Genomic DNA, 26,137 nt, shown 5'->3' on the forward strand with positions numbered 1-26,137 from the left:
AAATATGAGGGACTTAATGAGGATGAACTGCATGTATAGAAAAATGATACTGATAATATTCATATGAATCATCTCAGTTAATAGAGCAGGTAGAGGGAGCTTTTATAGTTGAAGCACAGGAGAAAGCTGAATTCAAAGATAAAATATGGTGTAAAAATGGAGTCAATAGAAAAAAAGGGAAATGGAATGGGAGAAAGAAAAAGGAGAGGGGGAATAGGCCAAGATATTTCATATAATAAGATTTTTTTATTACAATGCGCTTTGCAATGATATGGAAGGGGGGAGGCAAGGGGGAATGAGGGAACCTTTGCTCTCATCAGAGGTGACTAGGAGAGGAAACAGCATATATACTCAATGGGGTATGGACATCTGGAGTAAGAAGGAGGGGGGAGCAGGGGGAAGGGATGAAGATGTGAATAAAGGAGGAAAGGATGGACCATGGGGGACAGTGGTCAGATATAACACATTTTCTTTTTTACTTCTTGCAAGGGGCTGGGATTGGAAGGCCTGCCCAGGACCATGGGGCCAGGTGGATTCTGGGCCTAAGGGGTGGTATGGGGGCTCAGGGCTTCTTGGCTCCAGGACCAGGTATCTGTCTGCTGCGCGACTCAGTGACCCTACAGCAAAGTCAGAGTGAAAGGAGAGAGAAAATAGAGTACATGGTAGTGGAGAAATAAGAAAGGAGGGAGTTGCGATCAGCAATGGCAACGTTGGAAAAATATGTTAGTAACTTTTGCGATGGACTAACCATAAAGAATGTGATCCAGGCGGAGCCAAGATGGCGACATGAAGGGATTGAGTCTTAGGAGCTCTCTGATAAAAACTCATAAACTAAGGACTCTAACTAAACTTTGGAGAGACAGAACCCACAAAGGGACCCAGTGAGGCAGTTCTCCTACTCAAGGTAACCTGGAAAAGAGCAGAAAGGCTCTGCTCCCTGGGGTCGGAGGGGCAGCCCGCCAGAGGGGTGGCCTGCCAGAGCCAAAGAACTTCAGCCTCCCAGAGGCAGCCCCAGGGCGCTGGGAGCCTCAGCTCACAGCAGCGGGGGAGTCTCCTGAGCTGCACCCCAGGGAGCACCAGCACAAAGTGGGGGAACAGCGGGGGACCTCTGCCAAGCAAGCACGTGGAGCCCAGCCCTCAAGGGCACACAGCAAGCAGCTTGGTCTTTCAGCAGCCAGGACCCGGAAACAGAAGCAGGTGGAGCTGGTAAGCAGGAGCCCCCAGGGCATAAGCCCATTGAACTGAAGAAGAGGAGTGAAGAGGGAGAGAGACTGCCGAGCTCTGTCCTCTGCCCCTGGAACAGGACTCTGTGGGGCTGTGACCACATTCAGATCCTGATCTCAGTCTAGGCCCCCCCCATAGAACAGCAGCCCCACCCCACCTCAGCCCCGTGGCAGAGGGGGGCGCTTATGGTCAATGAACCAGGGGAATTTCAAAGGTTCCTTTTGGAATGGCCAGAGCTGAACAGAAGGTTTGATCTTCAGATACAGGACTCAGGTGAAGCACGGAGATTGGAGGAGAGGGAGGAAATATGAGGGACTTAATGAGGATGAACTGCATGTATAGAAAAATGATACTGATAATATTCATATGAACCATCTCAGTTAATAGAGCAGGTAGAGGGAGCTTTTATAGTTGAAGCACAGGGGAAAGCTGGATTCGAAGATAAAATATGGTGTAAAAATGGAGTCAATAAGAAAAAAAGGGAAATGGAATGGGAGAAAGAAAAAGGAGAGGGGGAATAGTCCAAGATATTACACATAATAAGATTTTTTTATTACAATGAGCTATTGCAATGATATGGAAGGGGGGAGGCAAGGGGGAATGAGGGAAACTTTGCTCTCATCAGAGGTGGCTAGGAGAGGAAACAGCATATATACTCAATGGGGTATAGGCATCTGGAGTAAGAAGGAGGGGGGAGCAGGGGGAAGGGGGGGATGTGAATAAAGGAGGAGAGGATGGACCATGGGGGGACAGTGGTCAGATATAACACATTTTCTTTTTTACTTCTTGCAAGGGGCTGGGATTGGATGGCCTGCCCAGGACCATAGGGCCAGGTGGATTCTGGGCCTAAGGGGTGGTATGGGGGCTCAGGGCTTCTTGGCCCCAGGACCAGGGATCTGTCTGCTGTGCCACTCAGCTACCCTACAGCAGAGTCAGAGTGAAAGGAGAGAGAAAATAGAGTACATGGTAGTGGAGAAATAAGAAAGGAGGGAGTTGCGATCAGCAATGGCAACGTTGGAAAAATATGGAAGTAACTTTTGTGATGGACTTATCATAAAGAATGTGATCCACTCACGACAGAGTTGATGGTGTTGGAACAAAGACTGAAACACATTTTTTGTTATTATTATTTGGGGGAGGGTGCAGGGCAAGTAGGGCTGAGTGGCCTGCCTAGGGCCACATAGCAGGGTAATCATTGGGTGTCTGGGGCCGAATTCGGACCCAGGTGCTCCTGGCTCAAGGGCCAATGCTCTGTCTGCCACCCAGCCACCCCTACTATTATTACTATTTTATTTTATTTTGGGTCTTTTTTTTCCCCCTTTTTGGTTTTTGCAGGGCAGTGGGGATCGGGTGGCTTGCATGTCACATGGCTGGGTGATTATTGAGTTTACGAGGCTGAATATGGACTCGGGTGCTTGTGGCTCCAGGGCTGGTACTTCATCCATTGCGCCACCTGGCCATACCTACAATTATTACTATTATTTTTTTTAATTTTAATTTTTTTTCTCCCCCCTTTACTTTTTTGCCCAAGCAAGTCTATCTATATTCATGGGGGGAGGGGTATTTTGTTTACTTGTAAACAAGTATATTTTATTAATGTAAAGAAAAACATTTGTACAAAATGAGAATAAAAATAAATTAAAAAAAAAAAAGAATGTGATCCACCCATGACAGAGTTGTTGGTGTTAGAACAAAGACTGAAGCACATTTTTTATTATTATTATTTGGGGGAGGGTGCAGGGCAAATGGGGCTGGGTGGCCTGCCTGGGGCCACATAGCAGGGTGATCTTTGGGTGTCTGAGGCCAAATTTGGACCCCAGTGCTCCTGGCTCAGGGGCCAATGCTCTGTCTGCCACCCAGCCACCCCTACTATTATTACTATTTTATTTATTTGGGGTCTTTTTTTTTTTCTTCTTTTTGGTTTTTGCAGGGCAGTGGGGATCGGGTGGCTTGCATGTCACATGGCTGGGTGATTGTTGGGTCTACGGGGCTGGATGTGGGCTCGGGTGCTCATGGCTCCAGGGCTGGTGCTTCGTCCATTGTGCCACCTGGCCATACCTACAATTATTACTATTATTTTTTAATTTTAATTTAATTTAATTTAATTTTAATTTAATTTTAATTTTTTTCTCTCCCCTTTACTTTATCGCCTAAGCAAGTCTATATTCATGGGGGGGCGGGGTACTTTGTTTACTCTTAAACAAGAATATTTTATTAATGTCAAAAAAATTTGTACAAAAAGATAAATGTTGAAAATTATCTTTGCATGTAATTGGAAAAAATAAAATAATTTTTAAAAAGCCAAAAAAAAAAAAAATTTCAAGCCAGGCTTTAAAACTAGAGAGGCTAAATACATTGACCTCTTCTGTAACTGAATGCTAGCTCATCAGATACAATTGGGAAATATTTAACAAAATTAATAAAAATAGAATGTAGATAATATTAATATGTGATTTTCTCTGTTAATATGCAGTGTGCAAGGATCTTTATGTACAATTTATATACTCATCCCTTCCTTTTAACATCTGTGCCAAATTAATAAAAATTAATGATGCAGAGTGTTTTTATTTTTATTGATGGTGTTTCATCCATTGCATGGGTGTCATAGAAAATGTCCATAATAGGGGTGTCTAGGTGGCATAGTGGATAAAGCACCAGCCTTGGAGTCAGGAGTACCTGGGTTCAAATCCGGTCTCAGACACTTAATAATTACCTAGCTGTGTGGCCTTGGGAAAGCCACTTAACCCCATTTGCCTTGCAAAATCCTAAAAAAAAAATGTCCATAATGCAAAGTCTTTACCTTTTTTGTATCATGGATCCCTTTGGTAGATTAGTAAAATCTTGTCAGGACGATAGTTTTAAATACATAAGTTAAAATGCATAGCATAGAATTAAAAGGGGAACCAATTATATTGAAATAAAAATATTAAAAAAAATTTTTTTTTAAAAAACAAGTTCATGACTCCATCTTAAGAATAACAACATATGCCAGAAAAGCATGTCTTTTAAACTCTTTGGGGGATCTAAACTACTTCAATATAGTTATGAATGGTTAAGAAAATGAGAAGAGTTACCCTCACCAACACAAGATACTTAATGAACAATTCTAATACATGATGAACACTTCTGATATCTGTAGTACTTTTGATGGATTCTGCCCAGACTTTAGAGGTACCCCTAAAGAGGAGTTCTTTCTTCATTTTCCTCCATATCTCCTCATGGAGCACAGTCCTTGGCAACAGATGGTCAGTGAGTGAAACTGTAGAGTATTTGAAGCATAGTTGGATAGTTGAACTACTAGAAAGACTATAAAATTTTTTATAAAGTGAAAAATCCCATCCTTACTTATCTTGTATCTTTTAAAATAGGAGGCCACAAGATATAATAAATAAAGAGCTAGTCTTCTGATGCCCATGGCTATATGACCCTGAGCAAATTATTTACCCTCTCAAAGTGTCTAGGTGACTCTCCTGGATATATTCTTTTTCTCTGGGTTTAAGACACTAATGTCTTGGTTCTCCTTATTTGATTGCTCCTTTTCAGGCTGCTTTGATGACTGATTGTCCATATCATGAATTTTAATTGTGAGTTTTTCCTCAAGGTTCTTTCCAAGGTGCTCTTCTCTTCTCCCTTTATATTGTCTCTTACAGTTGGTTCCCAAGGATTTAACTATCATCTTTGGGGATGACTAATAATGTAAGTAATGTAGTGGATAGAGCATTGGAGTAAGTCTTGGAGTGAGGAGCACAGGAGTTCAAATCCAACCTTAGATACTTGACACTTACTAGCCATGTGACCTTGGGCAAGTCACCTAACCCTGATTGCCTTGAATCTAGGGCCATCTCCAGAAGTCCTGATTTACATCTGAGTACTAGGCCTAGACAGCTCTGGAAGAGAAAGAGAGGCTTGTGACTTAGCATAGCACCCCCTCACTCAAATCCAATTTATGTGCTTGTCATGGCATCACCTCCCCTGATGTCATAGTCTTTTTCGAGAAAGAAGGACAAAATATCAAGCATCATCAAACATGGAATGACTTCCAGATTTCTATATTCATCCCTTACTCTTTTCTCTGAGATTTTTCGGTCTTACTGACATTATTGATTATCTATTGGTACAAATAGATACCAATAGGATGTACAAGAAACATCTTTTTTTTTTTTTAGGTTTTTTGCAAGGCAAATGGGGTTAAGTGGCTTGCCCAAGGCCACGCAGCTAGGTAATTATTAAGTGTCTGAGGCTGGATTTGAACCCAGGTACTCCTGACTCCAGGGCCGGTGCTTTATCCACTGCGCCACCTAGCCACCCATACAAGAAACATCTTAAACTCAACATTTAAAAAACTGAATTTATCTTTCCTCCTTCCAAAATCTCAGATTCATAACTTCAGCATTCTTATAGACTCTTCATTCTCCCTTTTCCCAGCATATCCAATCTGCTGCCAAATCTTGCCAATTCTACTTTAACAACATCTCCAGCACCTGGTCCTTTATCTCCACTCACATAGCTACCATCTTAATTTAGAGTCTTCATTTTAATCTACCACACACAAAACTGCCATGCCAGTTTTCTTCAAAGTACAGATCTCTCCCTAATCTACCAATTCCAATGGCTTCCTATTGTCTTTAAGATAAAATATAAACTCCTTTGTTGAGTTTTTAAAAACCCTAAACGTACTGACCCCAACCTATCTTACCAGTTCCATTGAACATTATTCCTTTTCCTGTACTTTGTAATCCTGTCATATTGATTTTTCTCTCTGTTCCTTACATATGACATCCTATCTTCCATCTCTGTGACTTTGTACTGGTTATTTCTCAAGTCTGGAATGTAATACCTCCTTACCTCTGCCTCATAGTATTCTCTTCTTCCTTTAAGATATGATCGCTGCATGTAACTTCTGCACAAAGCCTTTGCTGATCCTCCAATTTCTATTGCTCTCTCCTAAATTATCTTGAATTTGATGATTTCACACATATTTTTGTTTAGTAACTTTATATTTATGATATAGATAGATACACACACACATAAACATATATATATATATATATATATATATATATATATATATATATATATATACTATCCCCACCTTAGAACAGAAGCTTTCTGAGAGTAGGGGCTGTTACATTCTTCATACTTGTATGCCCGGTGATGTAATACACTGACAGGCTCATAATGATCATTTAATACTTGTTGATTGACTGACAGATTGTAAATTGCATTACATTTGTCGATCTGAATTGATAGAATGAGTCTCCTCACTCCAGAGTTCCCTCCACCAATGAAAACACAAGTCTGGTATTTGTATAAATACATTAAAATAACAATAATGTTACTCATATGATGCTTAAAAACCAACATTTATATAAGGTTTTAAGATTTACAAAGTGATATCTTCCCAGTAGCCCTGAGAGGTCAGTAGTGCAAAGATCATAATGTCCATTTTGCAGATGAAAACATTGAGGCTCAGAGAGGTCACTGAACAAGTTCATACAGCTAGTGAGTTTCAGAAATGACACCAAATTATAGATAGCTTAGGATTTAAATCAAAGTATACATAGATGACTTCTTAAATGTGTATTGCTACTAACAACTGACATAAAAAGTTAGGAGATAATTCTTAACAGTAACAATTTATTTGAAGTGTATTGCATTTATAACATCTGTATGGGAAATGTTTATTTCCATTTTACAAATGAGAAATCTCAGACTCAGAGAACTTTAATGATCTCCTTCCTCCTCAAATCTCATAAATCTTTTAAATTTATTTCAGTGCTTTTTCTCATTTGTTTTTATTATTATGTAGATATAAATATCTACATAATTAAAATTATAATGCTTGTATATGTATTTATACTCTTTGTGTCATCTTTAAATCTCCAGTGTCTATCACAGGACCTTGCAAGTAAGATAGGACTGGACTTGTCTTTTTATTGGAATAGGGAAGTTCAAATGAGAAAAATCCATTTACCAATGCATGTCAACACCTTTCCTTCAAGCAAGTCTCAGAGAGCTGCCTAGAGCACTAAGATGTTAAGAGAGTTCATTGTGAGGACTGAATTCAGGTTATTTCTGGGACCAAAGCCAGTTCCTTAACTCTATGTAGGCATTCTACACACAAAATGGGCATTTGATAAAAGTTTGTTTAGATGAATTAAGTGAGCAGTTTATTCATTCATTCAATAATTTATTCAATACCTACTATATGCTGGGAACTATGCTAAACACTGGGGATGCAAAAGAGAGAAAAGACAGTCCCTGCCTTCAAACTTAAAGTTCTTGACTTTGTATCACCAATACCTAACAGTGCCTTTCATGCAGTAGAAACTTAAAACTTAAATAAATATCTGTAGTATTGTTGAAATGACTTTGCTCAAGGTCAACCATGAGGTACCAGGAGAGCAAGAATAAGAACCTAAGTTTCCAGTGCTTCTTCCATTTCACCAAATCATTTGAGACCAAAAAATTCAATATAAACATATGTAGCCACAAATTTAAAAAAAAAGATATCAGAGCTAATGTTTGGAATTTCAAACTGCAAACTAATTTGCTAACCACTTGCTTCATTTTTAGCTTATTGCATCATCATGCTAAAAGCGATTATTTCAATCATCCAGCCCCTCTTATGACTATTCATCAAGTTCACGCCTAACTCATTCCAGGTAAAGGCCTATCTTATTCATAAAGCCTAGAAAAGAAAATTCTTCAACTTCACCTGAAAATGTGCCTTAGGCTTCTTTAAAGTACAACAAAAAAGTTCTTCCTAACATTTGACAATGAGGTCACCAATAGTTCGATACAACCCTCTCTAGAACTGGAAAACAACTCAAAGTATGTGCATTTCTGATGTAGCAGGAGTATCATTTGTATGAAAAACAACCCACAATTATGTCTCACCTAAATCCTTTAAGCTAACATTAAGTACATCACAGAAAGCAGCTACTTAAATTGCAAACATACCAGCTCTGTATACATTTAGTAACTATAATTAAGTGTCTCTTTAGCATTTCTTCCCAAAGAACAATTTCATGTCTCCACTAAAATGAAGAGATCACTTAATCAAGATGGCTCTTTTCATTAGGTAATCTCATAGAACTGCACTTCTCTTTTGACTTGCAGAGCTCAAAGGCAGACTTTGTACTACAGAACTGGTACCCCTACTTCTAATCTCTCCCCTCTCCAATCTACACAACTGCCAAAAAGGTATGACACCTTATATAGAATATTCCACCTTCTCCCTCCATACCTTTATAGGTCCCCCAGTAGGAGATGCTTGGAATTTATAATGCCTTCTCACTTCAATAGTTAAAGAAAATAGGCATACATTCAACACATCTAATTCAATACACACTTGGCCATGCTCTAAGAGATAGGAAAAAAAGAATAAATGATCATGTATATAATTGAATTCAACTGGAATATGGGGTAAGTGAAGAGTAGCAGGATATATTACTGGTGCAAAGATAAATTGGAGCCATATTGTAGCAGACCTCAAATGACCAAATCAGGAGTTTATAATTTCTCCAAGACACAGTGAAGAGTCAAGGAAGGTTTGGAGCAGAGTAGAATCATAGCAACAGTTCATGATTTAGGGGCAGCTAGGTGGTGCAGTGGACAGAGCATTGGCCCTAGAGTCAGGAAGACCTGAGTCCAAATCCGACCTCAGACTTATAATTACCTAGCTGTGTGACTTTGGGAAAGTCACAACCCCATTGCCTTGTAAAAGAACCAAAAAAACCCAAAAACAACAGTTCATGATTTGGAGCACAAAGTAAAGGCTAGATTGGGAAATGGGTAGACTAGAAACAGGAAGATCAGTTAATGGGGATCATTTTAATCATTTCAGTCATAAATGACTCTCTGTGACCCCATTTAGGATTTTTTTGGCAAAGATACTGGAGCAATTTGCCATTTCCTTTTGAAGCTCCTTTTACAGATGAGAAAATTGAGGTAAACAGGGTAAAGAGACTTGCCCAAACAGCTAGTAAAAGTCTGAGACCAAATTTTTTTTTTTAGGTTTTTGCAAGGCAGTGGGGTTAAGTGACTTGCCCAAGGCCACAAAGCTAGGTAATAATTAAGTGTCTGAGACCGGATTTGAACCTAGGTACTCCTGAGTCCAGGGCTGGTGCTTTATCCACTGCACCACCTAGCTGCCCTCTGAGACCAAATTTGAATTCAAGTCTTCCTGACTCCAAGTCCAGTGCTCTATCCACTGAAAGACTAGTTGCTCTAAAAGGCTATTGAAATAGAAGAAGGCAACTGATCAAGTGAAAGTCCTGTAATCAAGAGATATACTTTCCTGTGTCTCAAATATTTGGGTGATCCTGGGCAAGTCACTTAACTCTGTTTGACTCAGTTATTCCAGTATCTTTACCCTAAATGGAATTGGTCACGAGCTGTACAATGAATGAAAAAACAACAGCAAGATGAGAAAAGCTGAGAACTTGAAAAAGAGTGGTCCCTATATAAAACATGAGGAGAAAACAGACATTATGAAGATAGGATTGACACAACTTGGCAAATGAATGGATATATGAAATGAAGGAGAGAGATATGATGCTTCTGCACTTCATGAAGAAACCCAGGTAAATGAAGATGTAGAGAGTTTCTAGTCTACATTTCAGGGTGATACAGGAATGATTTTCCATTTCCTTCTCCAAAGGGTGCTAGGTGGTGCAGTGGATAGGGCCAAGACTCTGGAGTCAGGAGTACCAGAGTTTAAATCTGACCTCAGACACTTAATAATTACCTAGCTGTGTGACCTTGGGCAAGTCACTTAACCCTACTGCCTAGCCAAAAAATAAATAATTAAATCATTTCCTTCTCCACTCCATTTTATAGATGAGGACACACAGGGTTATGTGACTTGCCCAGGGTCACATAGCCAATAAATTTCTGAGATCATATTTGAACACAGGTCCTCCTGACTCCAGGGCCAATTGTGACACCCAGTTAGTTACTTCAGCCTCAAAATGAAGAAGTTAGACTCAAAGGTCATCTTAGTCTCTTCTAACTCTAAAGTGCTCATTCTGTGACTTAGTGGTGTGTTCAGGCATATTTCTGGAACTAGATGTAAATGAATTAGTTCATTTCTGAGATTTTTTTTTCCATCACCAAAAGGATGTTTTTCATTGTCTCTTTTGGATAATAAAAAATCCCATCAATATGATAAACTCCATCACCAATGCTTTGCTTGTAGCAGGTACTTCATAAATTTTAGTGGAACTGAACTTGTTCTTCAATGACTTTGGACAATTCTTATAGCAGCATGAGATGTTAAATCAATAGGGTCAGTAAACTAGAATACCTACTACATGGTATATAACTTTGAACAGGCAGTATAAAAGTGAACTTTCAAAGTGAATAATCCTACCAAATTCTAGTCTCCCCCCACCCCCAAATCAACCAAGAAGCAATAGGATTATACTTCTCAAGATAACACAATTTCTTCATTTGTAAATGAAAAGGTTAGGGGCAAGAGTTACTAAAGGACCTCCCAGCTAGATGTGAATGGATGAGGAGAGTGTAGAGAGTGGAGGTGAGAGTTCAAATTGTACTTAGATATTTATTTACTAGTTAGTTACCCTATGCAAGTCACTTAACCATTCTCAACTTCATTTTCCAAAGTCTAGAGAGGAGGATGATGATAGTGGTGATGATGATGATGATGATGATGATGATGATGATAGACCTAATTTCTAAGAGCCCTTACTCAGGTATACATTTTAGTAGAGTAAATCAAGAATAATCTCTAGAAGTAATACATAAAACTTTTGAAGAAAAAATGCAAAATATCTGATCTCAGAGAGAAAAAAAAACCTAATTTCCCCTAAAAACACATACAAATAAAAATACATTAAAAAAAAAACACATACATATTTCTATCAAATACCTTTCTGTAAAACTGAGTGCAAATCCAAATGGAACCAAATATATTTTTATAAACATTTTAATATAATTGTTTTAATATCTATAATAATATGAAAGGTTCAATCTGGATGAGGGATACTGTGAATTTCCAATTCTTGAAGTTTTTGAAAACACTTGAGTTTAAAGAAACTAGGTCAAACTGACCCTCCTTTGTTCACCCACAGTAAGAAGCCTGATGTAATCACTGAAACAATGACCAAAGAGGGAGCAAGAATATAAGTGTTCTTCAGTAAAGGGTGATCAAGTGCTTAGAATGGTGCTCTACCAGGAACTGCCCCCCCAAAAGGAGCCCTTAAAAGGGTGGTGGTGGTAATGGTGGTATGGAGAGTAACATGACAACTGAAAATCAACCAAGGGATGAATATAAAGTTCAGGAAAACAGAAGCAAGTATTGAAAGAGAAACCTAAAAGAAATTCACATATAAAGTCTATCACTAATTTTGAAAGGACCCAAATAGTAAAATTAAAATAAAAGAAGCTATGTATTTTCTCCCCTAAATCATCAGATAACGTAGCAGATTTTTGCTAAATTTCTTTGGAGAGCATGGCCAAAATTGTAAAATGTTTTAGAACTAGTATCTCAGGGGCAGTTAGTTAAGTGCAGTGGATAGAACACCAGACCTGGAGTCAGGTGAACTTGAATTCAAATTTGACCTCAGACACGTAATAATTACCTAGCTGTGTGACCTTGTACAAGTCATTTAACCCCACTGCCTTAAATAAAAAAAAATTTAAAAAAGACAAAATCAGGTACCACATTTATTTACATTTCTATTGATATAGCATCTGATTGGAGCCTTCCATGTTGAATGCGATGTAGCGAATGTTTGCTACATGAATCAAAATTGCACAACATACTTTCACCCTTTAAAATGGTATACTACCTGTCTTTGATGTACTTAGATTCTTTATAGATCCATGATCCCATCTATCTGACCCCTTCACAATTCCTTATCTAGTACAATTTTTGTCTATGTCTTTCTGTAAATCAGGGATAGCTAGGTGATACTTTGGTTAGAGCCCAGGTTAAACTCATCTTCCTAAGTAACCTCAGACACTTACTGGCTGTGTGAACCTGGGCAAGTCACTTAAACTGTTTGCCTCAGTTTCTTCATTTGTAAAATGAGCTGGAAAAGGAAATGGCAAATCACTCCAGTGTCTCTCCCAAGAAAACCTCAAATGAGGTCACAAAGAGTCAGTGTCTGTAAATCATCCCTCCCTTTGGGAAAGCCAGCCATAGGTTCTGTTAACATTTCTGTGCATTTAATATTACCAGTTTCTGGAACTTGCTTGTTCCAAGACACCAAACATTTAGGGACAGACTTTCTCCCTGGAGTGGACCTCTGGTCTTATACCTTGCACCAGTACCACCTCAGTGGTTCCCTAGGATTCAGAAAAATTGAATTTGACTCAAGCACTACAATTCCAAATTATAGTTCCTCCATTAGATGTCCATATGTTCTTCTTTACTCTCATTAAATGACTACCCTCAGATATACTTTATGATACTTTTTCTGTGTCAATTATGCTTGCCACAAAATTTTTTTCCCCAAAACCTTTGGGGCAACTTACAATTTTGACTCTTCTGAAATCATGGCCTTCTCAAATTTGTAGACACATTCTCTTACTGAAGAATATTATTATTCAAAAGATGATTTTTGCTTCAGTGAACCATTTAGAATTACTAAAGGATCTGTATTAGTTCCCAAATACGATCCATTTTGATCTCCTCCACCCTCTATGTGATTCTGGGTCCTGAACCAACTCACATTGTGCATGCTGATGGACTAACTCCAAATGCATTTTATCATCAGAGCAATATGCATCTTCATACATTTTGTTTTTCCAGGATAAGTAGTTAAGCTAAGTGTTTTCAAATGACAATGGATTTCATGGAAGGAGGAATGGATCTGTAATATTATATAGAGTTTGAGGCAGTTAGTGAGTATTAACTTCAACAATTGTTAAAGAATAAGAGAATGGCCTCAAAGGCACTAAGTAGAATCTCTAAAGAGGATTCAAGGGAAGATCATAGACAAGAGCTACTTGGAATAAAGGTGTAAAGAGAAAGTACCTGTACCAATGATAATACAGACTCATCTATCAAAGTACCTTTGTACTACATACAATGAGAGGAAGAGTACCTAAAAAAACCAGAAGGTATTACTGGTGGAATTAAAACTAAAAATGTAAGTAAGTCCTCACTGCTAACAAAAGAAGTAACCTGTTTTTATTGTTTAAACACAAAAAAACAAACAAACAAAAAGGAATGTTTGACTACAATGTTTTGTTTGCACCACTCAATTTTGAGAGAGGAAATATAACTTCTTTTTAATGTTAATTTTATATCAGAATTGACTTCTTTTTAACAGTACATTTTAACTCTATTAATAGTTTGTTAAATTACTACATACCACCCCTATTAACAGTTTGTAAAATTACTACATACCAAAAGTATCATCGGTCTTTTCCACGTTGTTAGTCCTATGATTCCAGAGAGGATCACCTGTAAAGGTAAATACGGACATGAGTCTCCCTTTCAACAACAGTCCCTATAAATTCTGAGGTATTTTTAAAAGAGACTGCAAAACTGTGAAAAATTCTTTAATAAAAAAGTGTTACCAGTACTGTTTGTCACAAACAATGTTCTGAGCCCTGGGAGATAGCACCTTGGATGATAGAATACTTCACAAATACTACTTCCTGTCCTCCCTACCTATTGCCTTGTTTATTAGGTGTCTTTTCCTTTCTACCAAATAAGATTACACAGATAGAAATGCTTTCATTCTTCTCAAAGGTCTTTATTACAGAGGTCTTCAGTAAAGGGATCAGTTAGTGGTGTAGTGGCCTTGGAATCAGAAAGGAGGGATATTAAATTTAACCTCAGATACTTGATACTTGCTAGCTGTGTGACCTTGCTCAAGTCACTTAACCCTGATTGCCTCTTATCCAGGACCTTCTCCAGTTTCCTGATACCTTCTTGGTCATTGGGCCTAGACTAAGGAGAAAGTAAGGCTAGCAATTTAGCATAGTACTCCCTCACTAAAATCTAATTCATGTGCTTGTCATGATATCACCTCCTCTGATGTCTTGGCCTTCTTTGGGAATGAAAGACAAACATTACCATTATCTTCAGCAAAGATATCATAGGCTCACAGATTTATTTTACAGATAAGGAAACTGAATCTGAGAGAGGTTGTGACTTGACTAGAGTTATAAGGTAGTCTGTATGATAGGTTTTGGACACAAGTTTTGATCCCAAATTCATTACTTTTTCCCAGTGTTCTATACTGCCTCTTGGGGAGGGAGATGGGGGAACAGGATGAAATGGGACTAAATTATTTTATACTGTACTCTGACAAAATTCAATATTTCAATAAAAGATATTTATTAGAAATTCATGTTATCATTTCAATAAAACACAATCTCAAAACTCAGGAAAAGGAACCAGAGAGTTGTTTTTTTTCCCCTAAACCCTCAAACTAACATCCACCCAGTGGATATTATAATTCTAAGCAGTTAGCCAATGAATCACAATGGAAGTAGTTATTCTGTCCCTTGGTTACATTCCAGTCACTGTTCAAGTGTGATGGGTTTTTTCATTCACATATGCTTTTTACTTGCCAAATACAAAAAGTTCAGCAATTCACAATTACCATTCACTAATAAAAACCTGCATGTTTTTTTTCCAGAAAAGTTAAATATTCAACAAGTTAAAAACACCCAAGAAAACTTGCAACACTTTCACCTTCATAGATTAGAAGCAAATTTTGACACTCCATTAAATGGACCTGGAGAGACAAGGAACAAGAGACAAAAAACCATCTCAAAAAAAGAAAGGAAAAGGCGGAAAAGAAACTTTTAAGAGTTTTAAGAGACTTATAAGACATATAATATTTAAGAGACTTGAATGCATATTCTGGGAACTCATAAACCAGCTTGAATTTTTAAACATCGTATTGAAGCAAGGACATGGCAATAAAGAATGAAACACAAAAGTGTGGTCCTGTAAGAACTGTCAGAAATGCCAAAGTTCAGGATGAGCAGAGCTAGTGTAGAATGCAAAAGATAGCAAAAGAATTTTGTTCAGTCATTTTGGGGGTCAAAGGAAGATCAAAGAAAGAATTGGATCATAATCCAATGGAACAGTGAGAATGAACAATGGAGAAAAGGCACAACTATTTAATAAGTATTTCAAACCTATATTCCTGGCAAAAAGTCTGTTGTAAAAAATGAAATGTTATCTTCCCCTGTGTTAATTACAAACTCAGGAAGCTATAAGATTTGAAAAGCTGGAAAACTAGTCCAGCTCTCTTTATACTTCAAATCCAGTAAGAGATAACAATTCATTAGATAGCATTGGATAAAGATGACATTCTTTGGAGTAATTGTTTTGTTTGGGGGGGGGGCAATGGGGTTAAGTGATTTGCCCAAGGTCATGCAACTAATAAAGTATCTGAGGCAGGATTTGAACTCAAGTCCTTCTAACTCCAGGGCTGGTACTCTATCCACTATGCCACCTAGCAATTATTAAACCTAATATTATGCAACCTAATAGGTTTCCAAGGAAGTTAATGATTTCCCTTATCCTTTGTTTATGGATAAACACTCCTTTCTTCCTCTATTTGTAGTGATCACTTTGGATAAATGGCCTCTACCTATAGGTTTCATGGTAAATCCTAGAAAATAAACTATCTCTTGATTACAGGACTTTCACTTGATCAGTTGCCTTCTTCTATTTCAATAGCCTTTTAGAGCAACTAGTCTTTCAGTGGATAGAGCACTGGACTTGGAGTCAGGAAGACTTGAATTCAAATTTGGTCTCAGAGGGCAGCTAGGTGGTGCAGTGGATAAAGCACCAGCCCTGGAGCCAGGAGTACCTGGGTTCAAAGCCGGTCTCAGACACTTAATAATTACCTAGCTGTGTGGCCTTGGGCAAGCCACTTAACCCTGTTTGCCTTGCAAAAAAAAAACCAAAAAAAAAAAAAAAAAGAAAATAAACTTCATGTCTAACCTATAATTTCTGACATTTAACCCTAAATTCTAAGTTTTACATATTCAGATGTAATTTTGCTTCTGTTTTCTCTAACAGGGAGAATTAGCTTCATACTAGGAGGAATAGAACAAAACAAACAAAAAAAGACAACAAGGAGTTGGCTCCAAAAATAAATGAGGAAATGATAAGAAAGTATCTTGTTGCCCTCAATGAGTTCATGTTTCCAGATGCTTGCTGAACTACATCTTAGGAAAGTGGAAGAGCTATAACAGCTATGCTTGCTGTTTCACTGTCTTTGATCCCCCCCCAAAATATAGATAATAAATTGTCAGGTACCATATAGCAGAAACAAGCAAATATCTTGACTTTCCTAAAAGGAAAAAGTCTAAAAACGAAGAGCCTTGTGGCGCTTAGCTTTGATTCTAATAAAAAATCTACAGCATGTTATTAAAAGTATGGTTAGTGAGCATTTGGGAAAGAAAGTAATGATCACAACTAAGACTCATCATAACTTCATCCAGAAGATTGTTGCCGACTAAACTCATTTTCTTTTTTAGTAGTTACTAAACTTGGAGATCAGAAAAGTTCCATAGCTATAGTCTCCTTCAATTTCAGCAAAACATTTGATAAAGTTTGTCATATTATCCTTGTAGATAAGATGAAGGACTGTGAGGTAAGAAGATTAGGAATCAATTAAATGACATAACCCAAAAATAGTCATCAATGGATATATGTCAACCTAGAAGATCTCTTACAAAGGATGCCCTTGATTTTCTGTTATTTGTTCTTTCTATCAATGACTTGGATGAGGGTTTGTGCTTATCAAATCTGCAGATGAAACCAAGCTGGAAGTAATAACTAATATAGATTCAGAGTCTAAAAAGAATGTGTCAGGCTAGTATGATTGCAAAATCTAATAAAGAGTCCTATCCTTGTCTTCAAAAAAATTAATTGCATAAATACTAGATGAAACAGATGTAGTCAGTTAAGAACTTGTAAAAAAAGAACTCAGGGTATTAGAGCTCCATGGCAAGTTCAAATGGGTCAAAAGTGACATGGCAACCAAAATAAAAAAATAACAATAATTCAAATTTATTTTATAATAATAGCTTAGAGAATGATCCCCTGTTCCCAGGCAGATTATATTTGTGTATCCTGGGCACCACAGTTTAAAATACACAGCAATATATTCAGGGAAGGACAACAAGAGTGTTGAGAGGATGAGGACTTTTTCATAAGAGGACCAATGAAAGAACTGCTAATATCTGGCCTGGAAAAGACAAGATTAAGGGGGAGAGAAGATCACAGTCTTCTGTAGGGTTCATATTAAAGGGACTTACCAAAATTCTTCTGACTGAAGAATGAAATAAGCAAAACTAAAAAATAATATACACAATGTCTAAAACAGTATACATGAAATCATTAAAAAGATGAACTCTAGGTAACTGAAAAAGACAACGATGGTACTAGAGGATAGATAATAAAACTTCCACTTCACAGAGAAATGAGGGACTAGTTAGAAATTGCTCTCATTTTCATATTTGGCTCATTTCTTTATATATTTCAGAAATGAGACCTTCATCAGAGAAATTTACTTCAAAAATGTTTTGACAGTTTTCCTCCATCCTATTTCCCCTCACCCATTCTATTTTTTCCTTTCACCCTGTCCCTCCTCAAAAGTGTATTGCTTCTGACTACTGCCTCTCCCAATCTGTCTTCCTGTCTAATAGGATCCACCTTGTTTAGAATTAAAGGATTATAATTCAATAACTATCTGTTTATGGTTCAGAATTAATTTCTTCCAAAAAAATATTGTAAATTTTGGTTAGGCTACCTATCTGCTTAGGATATTATAATTCTGTACTATTTATACAGGGTAGCTAGATGGTTTAAATGGATAAAACTCTGGATCTGGAGTCAGGAAGACCTGGGCAAGTCACTTAATCTTAATTTATCAGAGAAGGAAATGGCAAACCACTCCAGTAACTTTGGCGAGAATCCCCCCATGGATAGTATAATCCATGTCGTCACAGAATCAGACACAACTGAACAACAACAACACTATGTAATACTGATAGCATAATAGAATCTAACTACTTTTTTAAAAAAAATTTTATTTGGAAAATGTATTGAAAATTCCTACTAAACGTGCTAAGAACTCATCTCTCCAACACCATCCCAGGACAAGAACCTTCTCCACCACACCTGTAGTGAATATTCCCTCTCTTTCTCTTCCAATTTCCTCAAAGATCTTTAGAAGAGAAAAAAAGGGCAGAGTTTCCCAGAGAGTGAATTGAAGGTGGGGAGAAGGAAGTATGGCTGTGAAACCTGTATTACCTACTAAATGAGGAAAGAGTTGGAGGTGGGGGCAGGAATCTGTGACTCCCAGAAGGGAGAGGCAAGGTTTTCAAGGACATCAGCTCCCTTAGGCAGCAACAGCTGGGGCTCAGTCAGAAGGGGGGGGGGGAAGGAAGTTGCGGGGGGGGGGGGGGGGGGGGGGGGGGGAATAACAGCAGCTGTTACTGTGTATAGGTCATCCATAAGCCAGACACAGCAATAGCTGCAAGGTTGACTGTGGCAGTCCACATTTCTAACCACCTAATTACTCCAAAGAAGAAACTGCACTGAGCATAAAGGGGGAGAAACCTCTCTAAATCAACATTTTATTCGCTTATTGTTACTAGTCCTGAGTGAGTTAACAAGTTTATTTTCAAAAACTAAATGAATCCTAAGTCAAAATAAGATTTAGTGAAGTATCTTTATCACAGTGACCTTCCCCTCGTTTCTTGCAACGTGCATACATTATTGAAAGTTAAGAGTTTTTTAAAGAAAATTTGAAAATGTATCAGTCCACTACACTTGCAAAATAAATAGTTTTAATCTCTGAAATACCTAATCTAAAATAAATTCATTATGCTCAAAAGCTAAGCTTTGGACCAAAACTTTCTAGTTCATCTGTTATGTATGTACAATGGAAAGAGCACTGACTTTGTTTAGAAGATAAGTTCAAATCCCATCTTGAATGCTTACTACCTTCCTCATTGATAAATTGAGGGGGTTGGATTTGATGACCTGTGATATCCCTTAATCTTTGTGATACTCGTGATACTGGATGTAGAGATGAGATATAGGTCTTCTGCATCAACCTTATACATGTCCAAAGAATTTACTAATTCTCCCTCCAAGAATATTTTCTACCAACCTGCTCTGTCCCGACCTCAAAATTGCATTGCCAGTAAAATAAATGAACCCAGAATTCTTTTCTACTTGGCCAGCATGAATCATCATGCTCCTGGATAAGGGAAGTAGGTAACTGGTTATTTCCAGTGCTGCCCTGTATAATACAGCAGCTTCTCTGGTAATTATAAGGGTCTATAAAAGTAGATCAAGTAAGTTCAGGTCTTAGATTTTTTATTTCCATATTACTTAGCCTCTCTGGGCCTCAGTTTCCTCTTCTGTTTTTATTTTTTATTTTACTAAATTAAAAAAATCATTGTAATGTGTGCAGTAAAACACAAGAGGATTCATAACATAAAGCAATAGAACTTTTTTTCAGGAAAGCCTATCTAATAAATATTACAGATTGTGCTCAAAATTGTCCATCTTTTCTTTGCTTCTTTGTAGGTTTTCTTCTGGTCCCTGCTGTGTATTGTTTATTTTTTTCTTCCTTTAACCCCTCCCCATGGGGGGGCTATAATTAAACACACACATATATATATATATATATATATATTACACACACATACACACACATATTTAAATACATACTCATATATACACCCAACTAGAGAACATTTTTATTTATGTGTGCATGTATACATACACACATATACATATACTTCACACACATAGACTTACTTTTGCTAAATATTCCCTCTGCTACATCTATCACTCTAAAAATAAAGGGCAGAATCCAATCACTAGAAACATCCCTAGGAATGAGAAAAAAATGGCCCCTTAAATAATAGACCATGATTTGATGTGCATAAAGATGTAGGCTTAATGTGTACAATAGTAACTTCCAATTCTTTTGGTTAGTTTAGCCTTTTAATGAAGTCAATAATTATTGAGACTTTTTTTCAAAGTTTGCTAATGGAAGGTAGCCACAAATGGTCTCTTTTTTTTTTAGGTTTTTGCAAGGCAAATGGGGTTAAGTGGCTTGCCCAAGACCACACAGCTAGGTAATTATTAAGTGTCTGAGGGCAGATTTGAACTCAGGCTCTCCTGACTCCAGGGCGGGTGCTCTATCCACTGTGCCACCTGTTGGTCTCTTGCTAGAAACTGACATTATGCCAGGGGACTGCAGAGTTATTGATATGGAATCCCAACTTCATGTCAACATGAAATTCCATAGAAATCACTGTGCTTGTGTATGTAGTATATCTATAAAGCACAAATGTCACAATCAAGGTTTCACTGACATGAAAAGAAAATCTCAATCACATACCTGAGATAACTTTGAAAAGTTATATGACATCAAAGTTAGGATTTCCTTCTTTAAGTTCGAGACATGAAGCAATGAAACTTTGCACTTTTTAATTAAATTCATCCAAATGTGATCAGCTGGGTTATCTAGGAGAATAAAATGTCCCTTTGGAATTTAATTAATATTAATTAACTAAACACACCTCCTAGCCAGGATGCAGGTTTTCAGGAACAATGCAAGAGATTTAGAATGAAGATTTCTAACTTTGCAATTGACCTAGCGAAGGATTTTGGATTGGTACCATGATTGGTACAAGGTAAAGATACATATATATGCTGCATGTATATATTGTGTTTACATATATGTTTTGCCCAAATCTATTATTTTATCAGTATATGGGCAGTCCCTGTGTGGAAGTTCACTTCAACAACCTGACCACTTTTAGCTTACAATCTTAGAGAATAACAAGACCCAGGTCCTATAGCTTAGAAGCTTTCAGGTGCAGGGCCTCAACTTAGCTTTTCCAGACCCTTGAGGCCAGGCAAGATCAACAATTATATTCTACCTCTATAGAGTTAGGAAGACCTGGGTTCAAATTTTATGTATAATATATGCTGAGCTTCTAACTTATGCTTTCTGTGTGACCTGAGATCCTCATTCTCAGTGTTCTAAGCAATTCTCTAAGAACACAAATTGCATGAGATCTGCAGAGGCACAATGAGTTTCCTTAATGGGAAGTCTCTGCACTGGTGGAATCACTGATAGAGGATGAGGGAAAAGAGAGATAGAGACAGAGAGTGGGCATTTGGGCTACTTCCCAAGTATGCCAAAAGGAAAAATAAATGTTAATGAAATATACCTCTGTTTTCTATAACTTGTTGGGAGTACAATTTAAAGTTCTAAAAACTGTTTCTTTTGTTTATGATTTTAGCAAATAGGACTTATTTGTTCTTAAATATAAAGTCATATATTTTTACTTTTTATACTACAGAAATTTCTCAGATATCTTCTTTATGGTTTCTAGGACGCTATCACTTTCAGAAGTTTGTTTGGAAAAATACCTTTGTTGTTCACAGATTCAAGTGTTATATTTCTCTCTTGAGTAATACATTTATTTATTTATTCATGGGATCTAATCTGTATTCCTCTTGTGGGCAAAACTCAATAGATTTGTCTACTTAGTTGGTATAGGTGAAAGCCAATAATGCTCACTCAAATATTGCTGTATGAGGATATCTTCATATCTATTGTTCCTAGCTTTTATTCACTGTAACTTAATATTTGGTTTATGTTGGCTTTTCTAATTCAGCTTCCTATATTTCAAATGGTAATGAAGCAATAACCTTGAATCTAAAACTTCCACCTGGTATTCATCCATGGTAATTTTTCAACTTTTCCATCAATATGTTGTTTTAACTGAAGAAAATTAAATGAGTTTAGCACATTAAAAAGAGATCTCAATATTTTTAATCACTCCCATATTGAAGTAACTCAAAAATTTCCTGGTTCCAGAATTTCATGACTACATTAAGATTCCAATTGGAAACATTAATAACTTTAAATGGCATGAGCCTCACAAAATCAAAATATAACAGCTCTTTTTGTGGTATCAAAAAATTAGAAACCCATCATTTGGGACACAGCTGAACAAATTAAGATTTATAAATGTGATAGAAAGCTGTTATACTATAGAAAATGTTTAGGGAATGGTTTTAGGGAAACCTGAAAAAACTTGTATGAACCAAAACAAAGTGAAGTGAGCAGACTAGAAAAATTTATATGAGAAAAACAACATGTAAAGACATAAAATTTAGAAAGATTTAGGAACTCTGATCAACACAATGATCAGAGGACTGATGAGGAAACATGCTACTTATTCACCTACTAGTAGAAATTATGAATTTAGAGAGCAAATTGAGACTGTTTTTCATTATTTTGACATGATAATGCAAGTATATGATTTGCTTGAACATAAAGGTTTTGTTTTTCTTTCTCAGTGGGGTTAAGACACGAAGTAAAAGAAAAGTTGCATTCCATTGATTGAAAAAAGTTTATTATGGGGTGGCTAGGTGGCACAGTGGCTAGAGAGCCGGCCCTGGAGTCAGGAGTGCCTGAGTTCAAATCTGGCCTCAGACACTTAATAACGACCTAGCTGTGTGGCCTTGGACAAGCCACTTAACCCTATTACCTTGCAAAAACCTAAAAAAAAAAAGTTTATTATAAAAAAATTTAAATGCATGTGGACTTTTATCAAGATGTTAATCCCCAAATAATACATGTAATTAAGACATTTATTGCTATCCTCCTGTTTTATTCAGCTACAATGAGCAGCTGTTGATTTTGTGATCACAGTGAAGACTGGGATCAATCTAGAGAAAGCATTCTTGGAAACTATCTGGATATAATAACTCAGTGGAAAGGTTGAATTCAGAATAAGAAGAAAATGTTCAGGACAAAATAGAATCTCTTTGTTCCAAATCAAAAATTATTTAAGCTAGTTTGCCACTTCCTAGAAGTGAAGGCACAGATGAGATTGAATGAAAGGGGAACAATACAACTTCTTGTGAGGATGACTGGATTAGTTGGAATAATATTCTTTGATCTGTGACTGATGGAATGATATTGTTCTTTCTCCAGCAACTTTTACTTTCATGAAGCATCTGTTGTATGCATAACACACCACTGGCAAGGGGAGAGATTAAAAAGTAATTTAGCCCCATTTACTTTGATAAATGAATTATGCATCTGATTCCCAAACTGTTAAATATAGATCTCTGAGTGAAGTTTGGAGGTAGTTCAGACACTGATACTTCCTGTGTGACCATCACCAAATCCACTTAACCTACCTTTGACTTTATTTCTTCCATTGCAAAATAGGGAAGGGGAGTTGGATGATAGGGGTTATGGGTTACCCTTTTACTTTCTATGACTGTAAATTCAACGAATTTTTCCCTAAAGAGACAACAGAATTGGAGCAAAGCAAGAAGATAATTTCTGGTCATTGGAAAGTGAAAATGACGATAGCAACATTATTGAATACCTTCTAAGTCACAGCACATACCATACCATTCAGAAAATCAAACAGCATGAGACTACTTTAATGAGGAAAGAAAAGTTAAGGGTAAAATTTCAGTTCAGTTGGCTCCTCTGATGTTGATGTTAAACATAAGACTGAATTGTAGCAAGTTACTTTTGACTCCTCTGTATTATGTTTTTCTATATGATTGGCTCACTCTTTTTAAGGGACATGTATTACAGAAAAGTATGTGACTTGACATACAATGTGCATCCACTGCAGGTCTAAAGACATGCATGTATAAAAAAATGGTGCACTCTTTATGTTTTCATTAGGGTTTCAGTTAGTTCATAGTAGAAACTTAATTTGCTTTAAATTGTATAAAGAATGGCCCTCTGTTTTTCCACAAACTCATTTGGTAGAATGTGAGCTTTTGTTTCAGAGACTCTTAGCCCAAAGGGCAAAAACCCTCATAGAAACCTTTAGGATCAACAAGTTTTATAACAGTACCTAGATTCATCATAGCATCTTAAGTGGGCTATAGGTACATCACTAACAGCAGGCAATCCTAAGAAGCTATTTACTCTCCCTCCCAAAGGCCTTGTGGAGATCCTATGACCAGGTTTATAGGGGTTCGTGCACTTTACAGAACACATTTACCGGGCAACCAGCATCAAATTGCAACTGCAGTGGAAGACAGGAATCCTGAGACTAAAAGCAGGCATCTCTAGATGATCTCCTGGAGTTGTGCTTTATACTGATTAATGAAGACACCAAGCCTTCGGTTCTCTAAAATTATACTTCGTCTGATTTTAAGTTAAAATCGCTTTCTCCAGATCAGCAAAAGCTTTATTCATATAGTAAGCGAGTGTGGTATATGTCTCTAGAAACATGACACAGTTTTTCAAAACTTTTTTGCACTTAAACCTCAATGATTCAATACAACCTATATTCACCTGCACCTTCTCCTTCTACTTGAACTTTTCTTCAAATACATTCTAGCAATATTATGCAAATATCACGCTTAAAAACAATGACTTGTATCCACCCAGTGAAGGAGGGAAAAATTTGAATTTTATCTATCACCACAAGCCACTTCCCCCCCCCCCCCCCCCCCCCCCGGGAATCTCTTTTTTCCTCCCACGGAGTGCTCCTCTCTGCCTTAACTGCTGGAAAGGTGGCAGCGAAGTCTTACAATTTTAAATCCCAAAGGAAAAGAAGCTACGATGTTTGCATACTTTCAAAAAGAGCTGCTACCTCTCAGACAAAAAAGCCACGAGCCCAGTAGAACCCCAACACAGAAGTTCTGCTCCAAAGAGGTCTGAGCCCCCGAACGCCCTCGTTCTAAGGGAAGGCACGGCTGTCCCCGGGGCTGTCCCCGGGGCTGTCCCCGGGGCTGCCCCGGCTCTCCCCGCACTTACCGAGGAGCCGGCCCAGAACGGGCACGAGTTCTTCACCTGCGGGGAGCTGCTCAGGGACAGCGCCCCGAAGCTGAGCGCCACCATGCAGCAGCCCAGGATGAGCTGCAGGAGCCCCAGGGACAGCAGCGGGCGGGCGGGCAGCAGCCCGGGGCCCGGCACCCCCGGCGGCGGCGGCGGCGGCGGCGGCGGCGGCCCGGCGGGCGGACAGAGGCGGCGGCGAGAGCGCGGCGGCGGCCGAGGCGGCGGCGCAGCGAGGCCGCGCCGGGGGCTGCAGCCCGGGCCGCGACCAGCGGGGCCGGAGAGGGGCCGGCGGCGGCTCCTGGGCGGCGGCGGCCGCGGCGCCCGATCCCCCGGCCTGGGTCCCCGCCGAGAGCCCCGCCGCCGGGCAGCAGGAGCCGGGGAGCACCACGGGCAGGGACATGCCGCGGGCGCGCAGCGGCTGGCCGGGAGGCTCTCGCGGGGGGCCGCCGCCCCGGGATCCGGGCCACCACTTGTCAGCGCCCGGCGGGCGAGGCTACTGCGGCCGCCGGACCCACCCCGCCACCTGCCGCCGCCCTCCCCCGCCCGCCTCCCCCGGGCCGCCGGCCCCCCGCGCCCGCCTCCCCCGGAGGGAGGCTCCGAGCCGAAGTTTCAAGACGAGTGCCCGGGCCCGGGGCGCCGCCGGGAGCGGCAGGGCGGCGTGTCCTGGCCGCCCGCCCTGGAGCGGGGATCTGGGAGAGAGCGGTGGGTGGGGGCTGGGGCGGCCGGGCGGCGGCCAGCCGAGCCGCGGGGCTCCGGGCCCAGCCGCGCCCCCGCCTCCGGCCCGGTCTCCCCGGCCCGGCCCGGCCCGGCCCCCGGCCCGGTCTGGTCTCCCCGGCCCGGCCCGCGCGCACAGTCCTGGCGCTCCTGGGAAAGCCCGCGGACGGCCGGAGGGACGAGGGCGGTCCTGGGCGCTCCGCGGCCGGCACTCGTGCGCTCTCCGCCCCGCTTCGCAGGACCCGCTCTTCTGGGTTTCTTTAACCAGTTTGCGGGGTCCCGCGTTCCACGTGGGAGAAGGGGCGGGCAGCGAGGCCCCCGGGGACCAGCCCGACACCGAAATAGCCACAAGGCATCAGGAAATGAAGGGACGGGCGAGTTTACCG

At 39.3% G+C, this 26,137-nt stretch overlaps 1 protein-coding gene across 1 annotated transcript in view; it reads right to left on the reverse strand.

Annotated features, from left to right (window-relative positions):
• Positions 1 to 25,437, reverse strand: part of ENTREP1 (endosomal transmembrane epsin interactor 1) — an 87,455-nt gene extending 62,018 nt beyond the window's left edge. The window contains 3 exon segments of the mRNA XM_074207554.1: positions 13,607 to 13,663; positions 25,017 to 25,178; positions 25,180 to 25,437. Of these exon segments, the coding sequence (XP_074063655.1) occupies positions 13,607 to 13,663; positions 25,017 to 25,178; positions 25,180 to 25,437 (477 nt within the window).
• Between the last annotated feature and the right edge of the window lie 700 nt (positions 25,438 to 26,137).

Source organism: Macrotis lagotis, chromosome X (assembly GCF_037893015.1).
Source record: "Macrotis lagotis isolate mMagLag1 chromosome X, bilby.v1.9.chrom.fasta, whole genome shotgun sequence".
Classification (NCBI taxonomy): Eukaryota; Metazoa; Chordata; class Mammalia; order Peramelemorphia; family Peramelidae; genus Macrotis; species Macrotis lagotis.